This window comes from Rhinoraja longicauda, chromosome 13 (genome assembly GCF_053455715.1).
Source record: "Rhinoraja longicauda isolate Sanriku21f chromosome 13, sRhiLon1.1, whole genome shotgun sequence".
NCBI lineage: Eukaryota > Metazoa > Chordata > Chondrichthyes > Rajiformes > Arhynchobatidae > Rhinoraja > Rhinoraja longicauda.
The window spans coordinates 27,721,115-27,743,262 of record NC_135965.1 but is presented as its reverse complement, the minus strand read 5'-3'; the positions used below and the strand labels follow the sequence as shown (position 1 = coordinate 27,743,262).

General features: G+C 41.1%; 1 protein-coding gene across 2 annotated transcripts in view; it reads left to right on the top strand.

The window, feature by feature from the left end:
* The window catches only part of stk25b (serine/threonine kinase 25b), a 53,400-nt gene that overhangs the window by 7,381 nt on the left and 23,871 nt on the right, over positions 1-22,148 (top strand). For both annotated transcript variants that reach the window (XM_078410659.1, XM_078410660.1), the window contains exons 2-4: positions 8,532-8,762; positions 16,493-16,549; positions 20,723-20,831. In XM_078410659.1, the coding sequence (XP_078266785.1) occupies positions 8,532-8,762; positions 16,493-16,549; positions 20,723-20,831 (397 nt within the window). The remainder of the gene's footprint in view (positions 1-8,531; positions 8,763-16,492; positions 16,550-20,722; positions 20,832-22,148) is intronic.

The following is a 22,148-nucleotide window of genomic DNA, read 5'->3' as shown; positions in this document are numbered from 1 at the left end:
GTGGCTGCCAAGGAATTATATCAGCAAAAATAATGCCTTTTGTCTTTGTCAAACAATAAATTCAAGGTCTAAAAATGTTTTGCTTAAAAAGAACACTCAATCTTGGGTATGTTCTTTACGTGATCCATTTTACATCTAGAAAGTGTGTGGCATTAGAATTACCTACCTCAGCTGTTTTACTAATTAACTAGTTTTCTAAGTAGATTACGTTTTTCATAGGAAGTTTGATGTGATTCAGAAGGTTCATGAGAAATTATTCGCAAAGTAGGTTCAGATGCAGTAAATTGCTTCCGGCTTCCAAAGTCAAGGAAACCTTCAGCTTTATCAACATTCCTTTAACCCAGTATAAGAACAAACTATGTTTTTATTGTAGTCAACAGAATAATGATGACTTCTAAAGTAACCAACTGAACAGGTTTGCCAATGTAGGTAATGTGGCTGAATTGTCATAGAAAATGTTACCGGATTCGTCGTCTCAAAACGGATTGATCAAAGTAAAATTAGAAAATTCTTGTAATAATTATAAGATGTATTATCCTGTTTACGTATGAATAAAATTTCCACTGGTTCTAAGTACACTTTAGATACAGTACACTGTTCATTTGATTAAATAATTGGCTTCCTAGACTGCACAAATGAGAGTCCTCTGAATTTCAAAGTTATTGGTTGCTTTTGTTGATAATGTTGCTCTGGTTGCTTCATTCATTGTTCCTTTGCTAATGCCTGTGAGATTGGTGTAATTCTTTTGCAAGCCTTGGAGTCAATATTATTAAGCAGTAAAACTGTTAGCTGAGGGTTGGTTTCTTTTCTTTAATACATTAGTGGATTCAGAGGGGCAGTAACCACAGCCGCAGAGCAATTTAAAGATAGATTCAACAAAATCTTGTAATTTTGCTGCAGCTCAGAATTGGCCCTGATGCATTAAACACACTATTTCCTACATGGGATGGCCAATATTGTCCATTGTTTATTTTGCTGCTGATGCCAATCCCTGTATGAAGTCAGTAACTCCCCCCTTACTGCACAATAATTGTTGTTCCAACCTAGGTCTCTGGCGCTGTAAGGCAGCAACTCTACTGCTGTGCCACCCATGCCATGTAATTTGTTTTTTCCTTCCAGGTCATGGCAAAGTGCCCAGTTTTTTTCTAATATTGCCTCTGGTTCTGTTTGTAAACACCCAAATATGTCCTCTGGTCAATCCTTCATATGGAAACCAATTTTTCCATATTTACTCTGTCATTCATAATTTTGAACAACATTCTGACTTCTCGCTTTGATAGGCTTCAAGCATAACGACATCTTGGTTGTAACGCTGAAGACCTGCTCCAGTAGGACGTACAACATTAGCCAAGCTTTTCCAAGACAACCCCGGTATCCAAACAGCAGTGTGGAACAATATCCCACAAGAAGCAGGACAAATCCAGTCTATCAGGTTACCATGCTATTGCAGCACAACTAGTACAGCCACTACCTCTCATCACAAAAAAATCTAGTTCAATCCAGACATCTGGATACCCTAGTTTCTATCCACAACCCAAAGGTATGTAAATTGGTAGGTTAATAAGCTACTGTAAATTGTTCCTAGTGTGTAAATGAGTGGTAGAATCTGGGGGCTGTTAATAAGAATGTGGGGAGAAATTTCAAAAAATGGGATTCATTTGAGATTAGTGTAAATGGATGGTTGATGGTCAAAGTGGGGCCAAAGGACCTATTTCCATGCACTACCTCTCTGTCTCTTTATCAATTTACTCTAATTGCTAAATGATTGAAGGTGTTATGGACAGTGATATCGGCAGCCCTTAACAGGGGCAGATGTGTATGGAAACACTTAGACAGTGTTCAATTCACACATACCATCTTAACATGAAATTATACCAACATTCTTTATTCTTACAATGCCTGAATCACAGAACTACTACCTAACAACTCTGTGGGGCCATCTTCTTCAGATCACGATCAGCTGAGCAAGTGGGAATGGCTAATAGAGTTTAATGCAGATAAGTGAGGTGTTGCATTTTGGGAAGTCAAACCAGACCAGGATCGTCACAGTGAATGGTTGACCTCAGCGTCAATGTTCACCATTCGCGAGAGTGTACTACCCAGATAGGTAAAGCTGTCGACTGCCTGTAGATTCTGCCCCTTCACCGTGATGTGTGGTTCCTGGTAGGGCTTTCCAGGTGTGGGCTGGTACATAGCTTCAGACTTTTTGGTGCTAATGGAGAGACCAAAGTTGTCACAGGCCTGTGAGAGGCAGTCCATTTCATGGTAGACACAAGATGTAATGGTGTGGGAGAGGAGTCATTACAATAATCATCAAATGGACTGAAAGGAAATGGGTGCAGTCCCACTCAGCTGAGCAGTGATGGAAGAGATAATGTGGTCAGATGGAAGAGATAATGTGGTCAATCGTGTCAAAGACTACAGATAATTTAGCTCGGACAATGAGGCAAGAGTAACTTTGGATGCCATTAATAACTTTGAGAGTTATTTTGGTAGTGACTGGAGAGAAAAACTGAGGGATTTAATCAAGGTGTTTTGGGGAAGACTGGATACGAACTGGGGAGGCCCCTTTGCCTGGGAAGGGACAAGTAGGTTACAGTTAGGGCCAGTAGATTGAAAGGATAAAAGGAATCAAGGGTAGTGCTGTTGAGGGGTTTGACAGTAAACTAAAAAATGCAACAGTATACGAGGATAAATATCTCTTAACCGCATCGACCACAATGTGAGCCAGCGGAGATGTTGGGTGGTTAATTGGTTCAGGAAATAAAATGAAAGAAATAAGAAGTGAATCTCGTGGAGCAAGTGAATTTAGAAATCCATTGGAAATGCAAGAGAAATTGTAAACAGAAATTAGAGGGCAGGAGCCTGGCATAGATTTAGAAGGCTTGCCAAGTAGGTTATTAAAAGGGAGAAAAGGGTTAGCAAGAACAGACTAGAAAATGTAATTATCATAGTCGTATGCTACAGCAACAGGTTCATTCAAGTCCCATCTAGGCCCACCAATTCCATGCCTACCGTATGGTGAACAACTAGTTTGCTGATTCCTTGTCATAAAGCATAAATACACCCAGCTCTTGTCAGCCTTAACAACACATTTTTCTGAATTGTCTTATAATGCAATGTTAATCTCCCAATAGCTTCTCTCCACTCCAAACTATCGTCCTGGAGCAATCTTCCCTCTTTTACCAGGTGCTGAAATTGGGTGTAATTACATTTTGTATGGCTTCCTATTACGCTAAGTACTTTATGTTCGCACTTCAAAATCAACTAAACATTGTTTTTATTTAATATTGAATATTTCTTAAAATTTAATATTTTAGGTATTTCTACATTGGTGGAAAATGTATAGCTCTGAACAGTTGAGCACCTCAAAACAATTTTTCAGTTCAAATATTGCATTGCAATAAAATTCAAAAGTCCGGCATGCAGAATGGAGCAATCCACTTAATTTTACACAAAATCATCTTAAAATTGGCTGGATATAGGGCAGTATTTCACTCGCCACGAGAAGAATACTGTAGTTATGTAGATATCTTTGAACACATTGGTTCTGTTAGTCCTTAAAATTCTTTTTAATGTAATTATGTTGTTCCTTAATGTCATACATATGAGATCTATGACATTACAATCATTGCTAACATTGCTGTCATTGTTCGTTGTTACAGTTTGTTAAAAAAATAGAATTTTAAGCCTCGACTTAACTTTAAAAAATAGCTGAATTGTGAACAAGGCAGATAAAATTATGGAAAGATAATATTTGATTATAATTAAAAGCAAACATTTACAAAAGCTGTGAGGGCTCTGGTGAGAAGAGTTCAAATTGCATAAACACTTTTACTAAAGAAACATTTTATTCCTGCCAATACTGATATTGACTTATGGCTCCTGTTGACAATCCGTTGCTGTCAGCCATTATTCTGCATCAAGGACCAGAGAAAAGGCCAGGCAGCACTCAGGACTGAAAAACTGAAGGATCACTGTCTATCACATGCAGGATGGGGGAGTGCAGTCCCAATGTCCAATCCTAGGCCCCTCGGCTCACCGAGTCCACCTCTCTACTTCCTTGGCTAAATTAATTATTAATCTCTCAAAAATATCTTGCCTACTGTACTGTGGTAATGTAAATGCAATATTATTCTGTGGATTATTTACTTTTTGAAGTTAGTAAACTTGCTCTGTTATTTTTAATGAATTGCTTTATTTTATTCTGGATCACTACTCTACACTATATATAATTATCGTCCAAGAAATAAATGCTGCTCTTTCTTTTACCAAAACGCATTATCTTATGTCCGGTCAAATTAATTTAACACTTACAAACTCATTCAACAAGTTTACTGCGGACATTCGACTTTGTCTATGGAACTGTTCCACTACGATGCTGGGAACTATATTTCGCACTCTATGCCTTCCCTTTGTATTGTATTTATGTATAGTATTATCTGATTGGATAGCGTGCAAAACAAAGCTTTTCACTGTACATCGGTATACTTGACAATAATAAACCTATACCTCGGAATGAACGGAGCAGGACACGTCTTTGATTATGTTGGCTGCTTTTCTGAGGCAGTGTGAAAAGTAGATGAAGTCAGTCTGTGTGATGGACTGGGCGAGAGCTGAATTTGGCCGCATAGTCGTCGTGAGAGAGTATAGTATGCGAGTCTGGGACTCGGGACATATCTTTGCAGAGAGACACAAAATGCTGGAGTAACTTAGCGGGGCAAGCAGCATCTCTGGAGAGAAGGAATGGGTGTCGTTTCGGGTCGAGACCCTTCTTCAGACTCTGAAGAAGGGTCTCAACCAGAAACATCGCCTATTCCTTCTATCCAGAGATGCTGCCTGTCCCGCTGAGTTACTCCAGCATTTTTTATCTACCTCCAATTTAAACCAGCATCTGCAGTTCTTTCCTACCTATATATCTTTGCAGGGTACTGGTGTTGAGAGTTATTGTGAAGGGTGTGTTCTCACCTATCTTCACTGATTTGGTCTGTGGGTCAGAATGTTGAGGATCCAGTGTGACACTGGAGTTTGGAGGTAAGTTTGGATAGGGTTATTGCATTGAACGTGGACAATCGTCAATAAGTAGGAGTCTAACAAAGGTGTCCTTATTGTCTACGTGTTCTAGAGGTGATTTGGGGCCCAGGGAGATGTCTGTGTGTTATGATGGTTAGCAAACTACAGTGGATCAAGGGTGTCTGCGAGGCTGGAGTTAATGTGCGCTATCACAAGTCACTCAAAGCACCTCGTGATGATGAATATCAGAGGTACTGGATGATAGTCATTAAGGCATGTTGCATTACTTTTCTTTGGAACCAAGATGGTAGTGGTCCTCTAGGTGAGGACCTCGGAATGGAGTAGTGAGAGGCTAAAGATGTCTGCAGCTGGTTTGCACAAGTCCTGAATATATGACCAGGGACTCCATGTGGACTAGTTTCTTTCTGTAGATTCACTTTCGCGAAGGCTAATCTTGCATCTGTCACAGTAACCATCAGTACAGGCGCACCCTAGACTGATGGAGCATTGAGCTCATCAGGAAGGGACCCGTTGTTGCTATCGATATTACCAAGTCAAGTCAAGTCAAGTCAAGTCAATTTTATTTGTATAGCACATTTAAAAACAACTCACGTTGACCAAAGTGCTGCACATCTGATTAGGAAAAAAAGAAAGAAACATACAGTGGCAGGCAGCCAAACACAACGGCGCGGCCATCTTGAACAAAATGTTTAACTAAAGCAGAATGGTGTCCCGCGGTCGCGCCGCACCGGGTGATGGAAGGCCCCGCGGCCGAGCCGCGCCAGGTGATGGAAGGCCCCGCGGAAGAGACCTAAAAAAAGAAGAAAGATTTCCCCCACCCACCCCCCCCCCCACATACCCACCCACCCTCACCACCCCACCCCCACCCCCACCCCCATTTACAAGCTTCTGAACTCCCACAATTATCTTGATCGTACTTCCTTCCCCAAGAAGTTTCCCGTCAGGACTCCATTCCATGCACCCAGTTCCGCAATATGTTATATGTGCTCTGATGATGACTCCCACATTCCTTAACCATGGCTTCCCTTCTAACATGATTGATTGAGGCTCAACTGTAACTCATCTATTTCTCATACCTCTGCTCTTATACCCTCTCCTTCAGGCCAAAGCAAATAGAGGATTCCACTCAACTTCCCTCACATCAGTCTCCACTTTCTTCTACCAAGTTTTCACCAGCAGATACTTGCGCCTCTCCTTCAGCATTCAGAAACACTGTTGCCTTTGCTCGTCTGTTTTTTCATCTCCACAAACCACACTCTTTCTGATGGCTCTTTCCTTAACAACTTCAAGTTATATAATAACTACATTTATACCCCATTACTTTCCACCTTGGCTAGCTTGTTAATGCATGCAAGCTTTTCCACAATCTAGGAATGTGTGTTATTGCCTCGGGACTCTAACTTGGTTCGGAATTCCTTCTTGGCATCCTTAATGGCTCTGCAATGGTCATAGATCGATTTATTGTAGCACTCGGGATCGTTTGAATGGACTGATAATGCAGGAGCAGGTACAGGAATTTAAATGTACACGGTTTTTTTATGGGGTAGGTAAGTGCCACATTAATATTAAGGGTCACATGTTCCACATGCATCATTACCATAAATTTTGTGTTTTGGTTCAGGTAATAAGGTTTTGGGGATGCTAGGTAATGTCACTACTGGCCCCACTTTGTGCATGCCCTGTATTAAAGTATGTAAACGGCAGCACTATGTACTTGTATTCATTGTTACACTATAATAAAATAAATTTCTTGCCACAGTGGACAATATTTAATCGTCATTTTCTGTGCTGGAGACCAGACCTTATTGGTACTATATGAAATGGGTGCTCCTTTATGTAAGTCGCCATTTGTGCTGAATTATGGACCAAAATTTGATTATCATTTGTTAACCAGTAATTATGTTGTTGTATAAATAACTAATCAGTATATCATTATGTACCCAGTGATACATTATAATTGTCTGGATGTCTTCTAGCGTAGTGGTCAATATTTCAATTTCCTCTATACCAAATAACTACTATTTGCTCCTCCAAATAGAATTCTGTGTTACAGTTAATAATGTATGATAGTGACATTCAGAGAATACCTACTGACTGGCATTTAGTATGTACTACTGAATGGGATTTAATGTCTACTACATCAGTGGTAATGGGCAAGTCTCCTTGATGTTTGCCACAAGTCTAGTAGGTGCTAGACATATTTCTGGAAGCTGGCCGTAGTTGAGCTTTTCAAAAGCACTTCTATAGGCTGCTTCTGTAAACCAAATAGAGCATCTTTTTATGTATTTTAATGCCATGGCAGAATATAGTATTTCAGGGAAGCAGGACCGATGGCTCAAACCCTCTCGTATCTGTGAATTTTTCCATAAATTCGACTCCTAAAGGATATTGCTTGCTGAAAATACATGAAACTTGAAAGAACTCCAGTAGGTAAATTCAACCAATGAAAGAGAATGAAACTTGAAGTGGATGGAAAGGAAAGGTCTTGTAAATGATTGCTGGAAATCTATCTTGTGTGTTCTGGAACTTCCACAAATTATTAACTTTATTGTTGGGTATCTGAACCAATATATCACTACATTGATCATCCCCTCTGTCGGGATTCTGAAACCACTATAGATGTACCAGCTGGGGTTCAGAATTAGACTCTGTATAGGAAGATGGACACAACGCTGGAATACCTCAGCAGGTCAGATAGCATCTCTGGAGAAAATAGATAGATGACATTTTGGGTCACAGACTCTTCAGTCTGACAAAGGTCTGACAATAGATAAAAAGCAGCATTTGTGTCCATCATCTGCAGTTCCTTTTTATTGCAATTATACTCTGTATAGATTGGTTATCAATTGGTGTTATGCCATTTAGTGCATTTTCTTCATGGGGCAAAGGATGTAGGTTTACAATAGGAAAGCGAGTAGATGTAGAAGTTCAACCACGTTCACATTGAATAGCAGAGTAGATTCAATAGGCCTCCTGCAGTGATTTTTTTTCAAGTTATACCTCGTAAGCAATGGTTAGCAAAATTGAAAGTGAGTGAAATTGGATCCATTTTTGTGATTTGGGTAAGAAAGCAGGAGAAAGATTATGGATAAACAGTACATTTTCTTCCAGGGAGTTACAAATCGCTTCTCCAGGAATCCGTGCTTTTGCTAAGAATGAGTATCAAGGTATCTGGGGGTTGATTATGTTATGGTTTAACTACTTTCTTAAACTCTGGAACAGGCTCAAGAGATTGAATGTCCTCAGTTTTTATGTTTCATAGAACTTAAAAGATTATATTGCACTTGTAAGAGTCATGTCCAGCATATTTGTTTTCAGTGAAATACTAAAGCTTTATCTTATTTTTAAAGTCTACCTTGCATCTTGCAAAATATTGTAAATTGTTTGGTATTTAGGGCACAAACAATTATGAAAATGAATGCGAATGTTGTGTCATACCATTACAATACTTTACATCTTTAGATTATAAACAGAACAATATTGTGATTTTCTCATAGAATGCACGCATGGACCCAGAGGCGCTCTTTACGAAGCAGGAACGGATTGGGAAAGGCTCTTTTGGTGAAGTATACAAAGGAATAGAGAACCGCAGTAAAGAAGTTGTGGCAATCAAAATCATTGATCTGGAGGAGGCAGAGGACGAGATAGAAGACATCCAACAGGAGATTACAGTGCTCAGCCAATGTGATAGCCCATATGTCACCAAGTACTATGGCTCTTACCTAAAGGCAAGTAAAGGAATTGGAGGAATTGTCCAATCAGACATCGGCACCATGCCATTTAAACCAGTATATCTGTGTTCATAGTTTTCAAAGTAGAGTTTGCTTGTTTATTGCCACTATTAAATAATATATTTTAAAGTAAATTTCAAATTCTCCACTCTTCTCTTCTTGACAAATATAGTGATGGGGTTCATTAACATGGTGAATCATCTGGTGGGAAGGCTTGAACTTGCTGAACTTGAGACAGATAGTTGAAGGTTAATTGCTTAGTAAGAGCAGTGGAAGAATTATCTTCAAAGCATAGTTGACTCTATTACTTCCGCCCTTGGAAGGGGCCCTGTTTTGACTTCCCCCATAAAACGGCACCTCTGATAGTGCAGTCCTCCGCCAGTACTGAAACATCACCCTGCAGTTCCTACTCCAATTTTTGAAGCGGATCTTAATTTCTAGCATTTATCTGTGACGGTTCCAAACATTCACAGATAAGCAATTTGTATGATTAACAACATGAAACTTTTCTCTTCAATTTATTTTTTTGTGTGGAATATCCAGCCAAATGTTTTAAAAATTAAATACCTTGGGTGGAAAGGTCGGGAAGTTGGAGATAGGACGACCGTTGGCTGAAAGTAAGTACCTGCTAATAGTGGTAGGAACGGCAGTTTAAAAAGAGCGCCAATAGGGCACTGTTAATCAGTCTGTAAAGGTCGGGAAGTTGCAGAGAGGACCACCGTTGGCTGAAAGTAAGTGAGTGGCAATTACAGTGTAATAAGTCAGTTAGAAGAGAATACGTGGATTGGTTGATCATTTAAGTGAGAAGTCTGGTAAATTGGACAATCAGGCAATTTAATTGGTGATATAAGCAAGACTTGCAAAAGGGTGCAGCCCAGTGAGGGAAGTGCCCAGTGAGGAAAGTGCGAAAAGTGCGAAAAGAGCGAGTCTTTGGCAGTGAGAAAAGTGCGAGTCTTTGGCTGCGAGAAAAGTGCGAATCTTTGGCTGCGAGAAAAGTGCGTGTCTTTGGCTGCGAGTCTTTGGCGAGGAGGCTGAGGTGAGGAGGTTACAATTGTTTTAAGCTTGAACTGTTTATAGACACAAAGTAATGGCGGAAAAGTTGGTGCAGTGTGTTTCCTGCAGGATGTGGGAAGATAGGGACGTCGCTGGAGCTTCTGGGAGCTACACCTGCAAGAACTGTGTCTAGGTGCAGCTCCTGAATGGACGTGTGGTGGAGTTGGAGAGGCAGTTGGATGACCTCAGGGCCATCCGGGAATGCGAGAGTTTCCTCGACAGGACCTATTGTGAGGCTGTCACGCCAAGGTCGAGCGAAGGTGGGAGACTGTTTCAGGGGGGCGTGGACGTGGACTACAGGAGACCCCAGTGGCTGTGCCTATTGCAAATAGGTATACCCTCTTGGGAACTGTCGGGGCAGAAGACGTTTCCAGTCCGAGTGGCGGACCTGTTGGCAAGGATACTCGACAGGGAAGACCGAAGTCAGGAAGAGCCGTAGTGGTGGGTGACTCCATCGTCCGAGGGACGGACAGAAGATTCTGTGGCAGCAGGAGGGACTTGAGGATGGTCTGTTGCCTCCCTGGTGCCAGGGTTCAGCACATCACGGACCGGCTTCAGAAAATCCTAGTGAGGGAAGGCGATCAACCTGAAGTCGTTGTGCACGTGGGCACGAATGACGTCGGGCGGAAGAGGAAGGAGGTGCTACAGCGGGAGTTTAGAGAGTTAGGAAAAAGACTGAGAAGTAGGACGTCGAAGGTGGTTATCTCTAGACTGCTACCGGTACCTCGTGCTGGTGAGGCCAGGAACAGAGAGATAAAGGGTATGAATTTATGGCTGAGGGGCTGGTGCAGAGAGCAGGGATTTAGATTTCTGGACCACTGGGATCTCTTCTGGGCTAGGGGTGACTTGTACAAAAGGGACGGGTTACATCTTAACAGCAGGGACAAACATTCTGGCAGGCAGGTTTACTAGTGCGACACCTGTGGCTTTAAACTAAGTAGTGGGGGGGAGGGGTTAACAAATTGTGAATATGAAGATGAGGTTAAAGGGAATACAGGAGATGTTGCAGAAGACTCTCGGAAGAATGGGAACAGAAGTTCTAGAGGGGAAAAGAGATTAAGGGCAGGGCCATTTGTGACCGATGTGAGAGGGGAGGTAAATACAGAAGTTAAAGTGTTGTACTTAAATGCGCGTAGTATAAAAAATAAAGTGGATGAGCTTGAGGCTCAGTTAGTCATGGGCAAGTATGATGTTGTAGGGATCACTGAGACATGGCTACAAGAGGACCAGGGCTGGGAACTGAATATTCAGGGGTACACAACGTGTAGAAAAGACAGACAGGTGGGCAGAGGGGGTGGGGTTGCTCTGCTGGTAAGGAATGATATTCATTCCCTTGCAAGGGGTGACATAGAATCAGGAGATGTTGAATCAGTATGGATAGAAATAAGGAATTGTAAGGGTAAAAAGACCCTAATGGGAGTTATCTATAGGCCCCCAAACAGTAGCCTCGACATAGGGTGCAAGTTGAATCAGGAGATAAAATTGGCGTGTCACAAATGTAATGCTACGGTGGTTATGGGAGATTTCAACATGCAGGTAGACTGGGAAAATCAGGTTGGAAATGGACCCCAGGAAAGAGAGTTTGTAGAGTGCCTTCGAGATGGATTCTTAGAACAGCTTGTACTGGAGCCTACCAGGGAGAAGGCAATTCTGGATTTAGTGTTGTGTAATGATCCTGATCTGATAAGGGGACTAGAGGTAAAAGAGCCATTAGGAGGCAGTGATCACAACATGATAAGTTTTACTCTGCAAATGGAAAGGCAGAAGGGAAAATCGGAAGTGTCAGTATTACAGTATAGCAAAGGGGATTACAGAGGCATGAGGCAGGAGCTGGCCAAAATTGACTGGAAGGAGGCCCTAGCAGGGAAGATGATAGAACAGCAATGGCAGGTATTCCTGGGAATAATGCAGAGGTTGCAGGATCAATTTATCCCAAAGAGGCGGAAAGACGCTAAGGGGAGTAAGAGACACCTGTGGCTGACAAGGGAAGTCAAGGACAGCATATAAATTAAGGAGAGGAAGTATAACATAGCAAAGAAGAGTGGGAAGACAGAGGATTGGGACTCTTTTAAAGAGCAACAAAAGTTAACTAAAAAGGCAATACGGGGAGAAAAGATGAGGTATGAGGGTAAACTAGCCAATAATATAAAGGAGGATAGCAAAAGTTTTTTTAGGTACGTGAAGAGGAAAAAAATAGTCAAGGCAAATGTGGGTCCCTTGAAGACAGAAGCAGGGGAATTTATTATGGGGAACAAAGAAATGGCAGACGAGTTAAACCGTTACTTTGGATCTGTCTTCACTGAGATACACACAATCTCCCAAATGTTCTAGGGGCCGGAGAACCTAGGGTGATGGAGGAACTGAAGGAAATCCACATTAGGCAGGAAATGGTTTTGGGTAGACTGATGGGACTGAAGGCTGATAAATCCCCAGGGCCTGATGGTCTGCATCCCAGGGTACTTAAGGAGGTGGCTCTAGAAATAGTGGAAGCATTGGAGATCATTTTTCAATGTTCTATAGATTCAGGATCAGTTCCTGTGGATTGGAGGATAGCAAATGTTATCCCACTTTTTAAGAAAGGAGGGAGAGAGAAAACGGGTAATTATCATATCATATATATATATACAGCCGGAAACAGGCCTTTTCGGCCCACCAAGTCCGTGCCGCCCAGCGATCCCCGTACATTAACACTATCCTACACCCACTAGGGACAATTTTTACATTTACCCAGCCAATTAACCTACATACCTGTACGTCTTTGGAGTGTGGGAGGAAACCGAAGATCTCGGAGAAAACCCACGCAGGTCACGGGGAGAACGTACAAACTCCTTACAGTGCAGCACCCGTAGTCAGGATCGAACCTGAGTCTCCGGCGCTGCATTCGCTGTAAAGCAGCAACTCTACCGCTGCGCTACCGTGCCGCCCAGTTAGTCTGACATCAGTGGTGGGGAAGATGCTTGAGTCAATTATAAAAGACGAAATTGCTGAGCATTTGGATAGCAGTAACAGGATCATTCCGAGTCAGCATGGATTTACGAACGGGAAATCATGCTTGACAAATCTACTGGAATTTTTTGAGGATGTAACTAGGAAAATTGACAGGGGAGAGTCGGTGTATGTGGTGTACCTCGACTTTCAGAAAGCCTTCGACAAGGTCCCACATAGGAGATTAGTGGGCAAAATTAGAGCACGTGGTATTGGGGGTAGGGTACTGACATGGATAGAAAATTGGTTGACAGACAGAAAGCAAAGAGTGGGGATAAATGGGTCCCTTTCGGAATGGCAGGCAGTGACCAGTGGGGTACCGCAAGGTTCGGTGCTGGGACCCCAGCTATTTACAAAATACATTAATGACTTAGATGAAGGGATTAAAAGTACCATTAGCAAATTTGCAGATGATACTAAGCTGGGGGGTAGTGTGAATTGTGAGGAAGATGCAATAAGGCTGCAGGGTGACTTGGACAGGTTGTGTGAGTGGGCGGATACATGGCAGATGCAGTTTAATGTAGATAAGTGTGAGGTTATTCACTTTGGAAGTAAGAATAGAAAGGCAGATTATTATCTGAATGGTGTCAAGTTAGGAAGAGGGGATGTTCAACGAGATCTGGGTGTCCTAGTGCATCAGTCACTGAAAGGAAGCATGCAGGTACAGCAGGCAGTGAAGAAAGCCAATGGAATGTTGGCCTTCATAACGAGGAGTTGAGTATAGGAGCAAAGAGGTCCTTCTACAGTTGTACCGGGCCCTGGTGAGACCGCACCTGGGGTACTGTGTGCAGTTTTGGTCTCCAAATTTGAGGAAGGATATTCTTGCCATTGAGGGCGTGCAGCGTAGGTTCACTAGGTTAATTCCCGGAATGGCGGGACTGTCGTATGTTGAAAGGCTGGAGCAATTATGCTTGTATACACTGGAATTTAGAAGGATGAGGGGGGATCTTATTGAAACATATAAGATAATTAGGGGATTGGACACATTAGAGGCAGGAAACATGTTCCCAATGTTGGGAGAGTCCAGAACAAGGGGCCACAGTTTAAGAATAAGGGGTAGGCCATTTAGAACGGAGATGAGGAAGAACTTTTTCAGTCAGAGAGTGGTGAAGGTGTGGAATTCTCTGCCTCAGAAGGCAGTGGAGGCCAGTTCGTTGGATGCTTTCAAGAGAGCTGGATAGAGCTCTTAAGGATAGCGGAGTGAGGGGATATGGGGAGAAGGCAGGAACGGGGTACTGATTGAGAGTAATCAGCCATGATCGCATTGAATGGCGGTGCTGGCTCGAAGGGCTGAATGGCCTACTCCTGCACCTATTGTCTATTGGACTGAAAATTCAAGGCAAAATCCAGGCACAAGAGAAGAGCTTTAAAGTATCAGTTACGATGCAAAAACACAAGTTTAATTGATATTAATTCAGAAGTATCTTTCTTTGCTCTCTTCATTATATTTGATGCCTTGCCATTAACCCATACTTATCAGACTGATGCACAAAAATACAAATGCACGGTGTTTCGATTACGTCTTTGGAAACATTTATTTCCTAAGAATTGTGTTTATGACTGAATTGAATAATAACAACTTAACCACACAAGTTATGCTAGTGAAAGAAATCTTAGCTGAGTAAGAGTCAGCGATAGGTTTATTGAAAAGTACTCAGGAAATGATTTAATTGCCTTCTCTAAAATACAGCAGGGAAAAAAATATTAATTTATTTGATTAGCGAGCCAAATGTTATTATATTATTGCCAAGGAAGAAAAGTAATCTTTATTTGATTTCACTGTAAAGCTTTCAATAATGTCATTGCTGTATCCAGAACTCCTCGCACATCACAAAATATTTACATTTGAATACATTTGAAAAAGGAACTGGAAAAGAATTGTCAGTAGTTAGTTAATGTTCAATGCATTACATACATGCGTCTATTCCAATCCAATGGAGACTTAAAGGAGGTGGGGATTTGGAGGGTTTAACCAGAGAAGAAATGGTGAAGACAAATACACCTTAATCAAAGCAATGAAGAAATTGGGAACCATTAAGTACTGGAGAGAGTTGCAGAAAAAGACACCATAATTTAAACATTATTTTGAATTTGAGATGTGGGATCAGAAACCAATGCAGGCCAACAAAGCTGAAAAAGAAACGGTGTAATTTGATTAAGATGTATTTATTTGGCCAAGCTACTTTGACATGTTTTCTTTTCCGTATCGAATCAACTATACAGTGTTATAATGCTTCAGCCTTTTCATCAAGTTTTTTTTTCCAAAAAATTGGCTGAATAATAATATTGAGGTATGTTACGTGGTTGTGTTTCCTTTGCACTTTTAGTAATACTGAAAGCTGCTGGACAGAATGAATGCAACAGTGTAAATCAGGAAGAACCTTGGAAATTAAGAGTGCTTAAACGAGAATTAGCAGGTGAAATGAAAGAAAAGGCAAAAATAATGTTATTAATAAAATGGATGAGGAAGAACCAGTGAATTTGATGGTGGCAAATGGAATTCAGGCCTGAGAACTTTCAATAAGGTAACAGCAGGAGGTTGTTCAACATGTTCGAGCAAAAGAGAATAATATTAAAGAGCTTTTCATCCTCGAGTTAGATAAGATGCCTGGTATGGTATATGGAAGAATAAGGATGTAAAAGTGTAAGGAAAGAAATAAGGGACTGATCAGCATTTTCCATCCTCTCTGAAACCCTGCGGTATGGTTTGGAAAGCTACTGGTGAAATACTACTGCTCATAAAAGGGTTCAAGAGGGTAGACCACATAAATGAAGATAAAACAGTGACATCAGTGGTGTGAAAGTCATCAGGAAAAAATAAATAAAAGCTGTACAGGTTAATCACGGTTTGCTGGCATGAATGGTATATACAGTGGTTCTGCCAGACTCAGCATTGGCCAGCCCTTTAGCCATATCATAGATTTAGGCAACTGTATGGGGTCTAATTTAATTCCTTTGGAGGTAATACATTTATGCAGTTTGTGAGGAGGGTCGAAACCAATGAATTTATCAGATTGGCATAAGTAACAAATGGAATTCAGTCCTGAGTAATGTAAGCATTTAACATGTCCAACATTAGAAGAAATTACAAAATAAACAGTAGAATATTGAATAACACAAGTTTTGGAAGGAGTGTATGCATTACATACGAAGAATTTAAGTTGGAAAGAAATGGGATGAAAAAGAACAAGAGGTGACAAAATGAGTGAGATGGAGTAATGTGGAAAAATATTCATAAATCATCCAGAGAAGGATGGGGATATTTTTTAAAAGGCATGATGACATTGAAAGGAAAAGTGGCATTGGTCTGTTCAGTAGAAAATAGTGAGGCAGAAAACAAATAATGACATGGTTCAGAAGTGAGATTCTGCAGGGAAACATGATTTTTGCAGCGATAAATTACAAAGGACAAAGTTGCTGAATATTTTGTTGCTAGTGCAATATACTGGTGCTGAGAATCTTTCCTGGAGAAACTGACTGATTTGTTTATAAAACCATAATTTTATTGTTCTTTGCTGGATTTAGTATTTGCAAATCAGGTATTTTTAACAGTTTAAACAGGAATGGGTTCAGAGTTAAAGCTAGGCAATTGATTAATAAAACACTTTTTTGCATTTCAGGGAAAATCTTATATTCACATAAAGGGGACTGCAGTTGCTAATGTTAGAAGTTTTTTGTTTGATCTCCAGGGCACAAAATTATGGATAATCATGGAATATCTTGGTGGAGGTTCTGCATTAGACTTGGTATGTACACCTTTTAAATGTGTTACCACTGTACTTTGCCTTAGTATGTCTTAACTCAGGTAGCTAGTCTCACTACAGAAGTATATTAAGCTTCAATTTTGAAATGATGCTACAGAACTACTAAAGCTTCACTGTAGACATGTGTTTGAACACTGCTCAAAGGAAGTTTGTTAACCGCTTTAATAGGTTACCTGCTCTACCTGAATGATGTATATTTTAATATTTTCTGTTTTTGATGCAATATTATATACACTATCCAAGCTCGGGGTTCCCAGTGATGCTAATTATTAATTTCACATTTTGCTAGGGCCTGGTTAGATAAATAGTTGTGCTCTGTGGCTATGGATTTGAGCTTTTGGGTGGAATTTGGCTGGACATACTAAAACAGATTTAAGGAAGGAAACAAGGCTGCAGATGCTGGAACCAGAAGCAAAATACAAATAGCTGGATGAACTCAGTAACTTGAGCAGCATTTGAGGAGGTGGTGGGATGATCAATGCTTCGTGTCCTGCATCAGGACAAAGAGTATAGAAGGAAGATGCCAGTATATGGAAGTATGAGGGAGGGGTGAAACAGAAGCTGGTGGGTGATGGGTAGAATTAGATAAGGGAGGAATAATGGGCAGATGGAGCTTGGTGATGGAGGGGAAAGGAACATTGGAGTACGGTAGAATAAATCCAGTAGATAAGTATGTGGGTGATGGCTAGGTGGAAACATGTGGGGAAGAGTAATGGATCTTGGTAATGACGAGGAGACAGAAGGGAAAAAGGTGAACAAAAGGAGAGAAACTGGGGTGGGGGATGGGGAGAGAATGGTGGAGGTGGGAAGGAACACTCGCAGTGAGTTACCTGAAATTGTAAAATTCATTGTTCATACCCTTTGGGATATAGGCTACCCAAGCAGAATTTGAGATGGTTGTTCCAGTTTGCATCTGGCTTCACTGTGACAGTGGAGAACACTGAGTATATCACATTGGTGTTGGAATGGGAAAGGGAGTTGAAGTAACGAGCACATTGGAGATCAAGGTTGCGATTGCACAAAGATGTTCTGTGAAATGGACACCTACTCAACTTTTGGTGTCTCCATTTGTAGCGAGGCCCACTACCATAGTCATAGACATACAGCAGAGAAACAGACCCTTTGGTCCAATCCATCTATGCCAAATAAGATATCCCATCAGAGCTAATCCCTTTTGCCTGCATTGGGTCTATATCCTTCTATACCTTTCCTATCCATATATCTGTCTAAGTGCCTTTTAAATGTTATTATTGTAGCTGCCTCAACTACCTCCTCTGGCAGCCCATTCCATATACCCACCACCCTCTAAGTGGAGAAAGTTACCCCTCTGGTTCCCATTAAATCATTCCTCACTCACCTTAAACCTATGTCTGGTTCTTGATTCCCTGACCCAGGGTAAAAAAACTGTGCATTCACCCTATCAATTCCCCTCATGATTTTATACACCTCTATTAGATAACCCTTTACCCTCCTGTGTTCCAAGGAATATAGCCCTTGCTTACCCAATCTCTCCCTACAGCTCAGGCCCTCGGGCACTTTCAATATCCTTGTAAATCTTTTCTACACCTTTTCCAGCTTAATTACATCCTTCCTATAGCAGGGTGACCAAAACTGTATCTACATGTGACGCCACTTTCAGCCTTCCACTACCACCCTCTGTTTCCTTCCATGAAATCAATTCTGTATCCAATCACCCAGCTCTCTCTGGATGCCATACGATCTATCCTTCCAGAGCAACCTACCATGTGGATCATTATCAAATGTCTTGCTGAACTCCATATAGACAACATCTACGACATTGCTCTTGTCAAACTTCTTGATTATATCTTTTTTTTTAAACTCAATCAAATTCGCGAGACACAATCTCTCACATACAAAACTATGTTGACTATCTCCAATCAGCTTGTCTATCCAAATGCATATATATCTTATCCCTCAGAATCTTCTCCAGTAACTTACCTACCTTAAATGTTAGACTCACTTGTCTATGGTTCCCAGGCTTTCCTTGAGACTTTTAAATATAGGCACAACATTAGCCACCGTCCAGTCATCCGGTACCTCGCCCATGTCTAACGATGATTTGTATACCTCCGTTAAGGCTCCTGCAATTTCTTCTCTAGCTTCCCGCAATGTCCTCTGACACATCTGGTCAGACCCGGGAGATTTATCTACCTTCGTACTCCTTAGGACATCCAACCTCCTCGAAATGTGGGGAATGGAGAAGATACATGTGAGAGCTCTCAACCGTGGAAGAGGAGAAGCCATGTTACTTAAAGAAGCAAAATGTTTCTAATGTGCAGAGTCTCATCTTGAGATCGGATGCAAAAGGGATAGAGAAACGAAAGAAAAGGGAGACGGAGTACATGGAGGTAGCTGTGGCAGCTGATCGTTTAAAGTATATCGTTTTTCTCCCAAGGAGACTGAGATACAGAAAAGTGTCAGTGGTAATTCAGGTGAATTTGAGGGCCGAGTGAAACTTGGTGGCAAAGATGATGGTGCAAGAGGTTTTACCCATGTAGTTATCGATGTAGGGATGAAAGAGTTAGAAATAGGTGTCAGAGCTGATCCAGATCTAGGACTGGTACAAATGGCCAACAAAAATACGGGTGTCGCTAATTTGCAGAAAGTGGGAAAAATCAAATGAGTTGTTGAGGGTCAGTATAACTCCTGTCATGTGGATGAGAGTATTGATGAAGAACTGTTGGATCTATGTTCCTGTTATCTACGGAGATAGAGGTGTATATAGACTGGACGTCCATAATTAAAATGGGTTGGTTGATACCAGAGAATTGGAAGTTGTCAAAATGGTGGAGGGCATTAAAAGCGTCCCAGGTATAGGTGGGAAGTGACAGGAAGAGTGGATAGTAAAGATGTGCAAAGCAGGCAGAACAATAATTTGTGGATCTGTGGTAAGAGGTAGAAGCAAGCAGAGTAAGTTTGAGGCTCTGTTTGGAAGCTACGGAGGGGAGATCTGATGTGACGATACTTAAGGTATATCATAAACTGTCCAGAGAAAAGATAGTGATGATATCTAAAATGGTATCTAAAATTGAAGAAAACATGGCCTGCTCCAGTACTAAACAAAATCTTATGACCTTTGCTGCCAGTTTCCACCCTGCTTTCATAGTGTATCTCTGCCTCTCTCGATCTCGGGGGATAGGTTAGTGGCTAATGTCCAATAAAAGCCCTTCAGTTCTGAGAGATTTTTTGACCTGAAATATTACCTCTGTTTCTCTTTCCACAGATGCTACTTGACCGGCTGAATATTTGCATCTTTTTCTGTTTTTGTTTTAATCTATTACAATCCTGCAGGCCCCTATAGCCATCTTGAAAATTCCTCCTCACAATCTGCTTCCACCAAGGATTCTGTTCCATTTTCCTCGTTTTTCCTGACTTTATTGTGTATTTTCTAATGGCGACACATCCACCCATGCTTCTGAGATGCTTTCCCATATCCTTAACAACAGCTTCCCCGTTGTTTTTCCCTTCACATATACTGCCTGATCTGCTTGGACACTGATCTGTCTGTCCCAGTTCCCACACTTGTACACAATTCTTCCACTTGGAGCAAGGATAGGTTCCCCTTGTCCTCATTTTCTACAAGCCTCCACATTCAATAGATAATTTTCCATATTTTCTGACTACTTCAATTAGACATCTTCCTATCGTCTACCCTCCCCATTCAGCATTCCAGCTGGACAGTTCTCTCTGATTTGCTGGTTTATTCTTTATTGCATTGAACCTCCACGTCAATTCACACAACACTTTTTCATGCAATTGTAAGTAACGCAACACCTGCTCTTTAACCTCTTTAACCTCCCAACATCCAGGGACCAAAACTCTGCTTCCAGGTGAGCGGAATTCACTTGCAGATCCTAATTTGGTGTATTGCTCACAGTAGGCGCTACCTACATTGGTGAAAACAACACATAGATGAGGAGATGTTTTGTAGTTCACTTCCATACAATTCACATGGGTGATCCTGGATTTCAGATTCCTGAGCTCATTCTTAACCCCTGTAAACTATTGCCAGTTGAGATTTATGATTACAGGTTGCCAATTGAACCAGTGGTCTTTCCACAGTATAGTTCAATTATTCATCACGTGTGCTTCGTCGCCCATCAGTATGGTTAATGCATTGTGTAATCTTTGCAGCTAAAGCCAGGCCCTCTGGAGGAGACGTACATTGCCACAATTCTGCGGGAAATCCTTAAAGGTTTAGACTATCTGCACTCGGAACGGAAAATTCATAGAGATATTAAAGGTAAGAAGACATACTAGAGGGTTTGTCCAATGAGGCGATATGGGTGGAACTCAAAAATAAGAAAGTTTATAATCACTCTAATGGGATTGTTCTATAGGCCTTCCAACAACCAAGGTGAGGCAGAGGAACAGATATGTAGATAGATTACGGAATGATGCTAAAGCAAGAGGGTTGTCATAGTGGATGTTTATAACTTCCCTGATATTGATTTAGACTTGCTCAGTGCAAAAGACATAGATGGGGCAGAATTTGTTAGGTGTATCTGAGTTTTCTGAAATAGTGTATGGATGGTCTAACTTAGGGAAAGACCATGCTGGACCTAGTACATGAGCTCCTCAACTTACAATGGGGTTACGTTCCTAGAAACCCATCGGAAACCGAAAATATCGTAAGTCGAAATGCATTGAATACACTTGATCACGTGGCCGGAAACGAGCTGCAGCTCGCTACGGGTCGCTGCCATTTGCATCATCGCAAAGTCGAAATATCGTAAGTCGAAGCATCGTAAGCGGGGAGCTCCTGTACTGTTAAACAAGACTGGCCAGGTTCTTGGTGTTTCAGTGGTAGAGCATTTTGGGGACAGTGATCACAACTCCATAAGTTTTTTAATTGTTTTGAATAAGGATACGCCTGCTCCTCGGAAGAAGATACTAAATTGTGGTTGGGTCAATGGTACCATTATTATGCAGGAGCTAGGGAGAGTAAATGGGGAACTGCTGTTTTTGGGTAAGTACACATCTGACCTGTGGGAGTTGTTCAAAGGTCACCTGATTAGAGTTCTGCTTGAACACGATCCAGTAAGGAGAAAAGATAAGGATGACAAAGTAATGGAAGCCATAGAGGTTGTAAATTTGGTCCAAACGAAAAAGGAAGTGTATGTAAGGTGTAGAAAGATCGAATCTGGATCTTTGAGAAAAATTAAGCAAACAAGAAAGAACTCGCAAGTGGGCAATTAGAAGTGCTGAAAGGGGGCCATGAAATATCATTAGTAAGTCGGATTAAGGAAAATCCCACATTTTTAAATATTTATCTATCTATATGCTAAAACTCAGATCTTGTGTGTGTATATATATGTATATGCATGTATATATATATATATATATATATATATATATCTCTGAAATTTTGAAATTTGAGATTTGGTTGTGGACATGTGGACCTATAGCCAAAACAGTAAACCATAGCGCCACAATTTCAGCACCGCCTTATTCACTACTGTCCTGGCCACTGTTTATAACAAGTTTTATTTAAATTGGTCTTATTTTTTAAGTTAGAGATTTTAAAGTTTCAAAATTTCATTTCTAATTTCATTTCAAA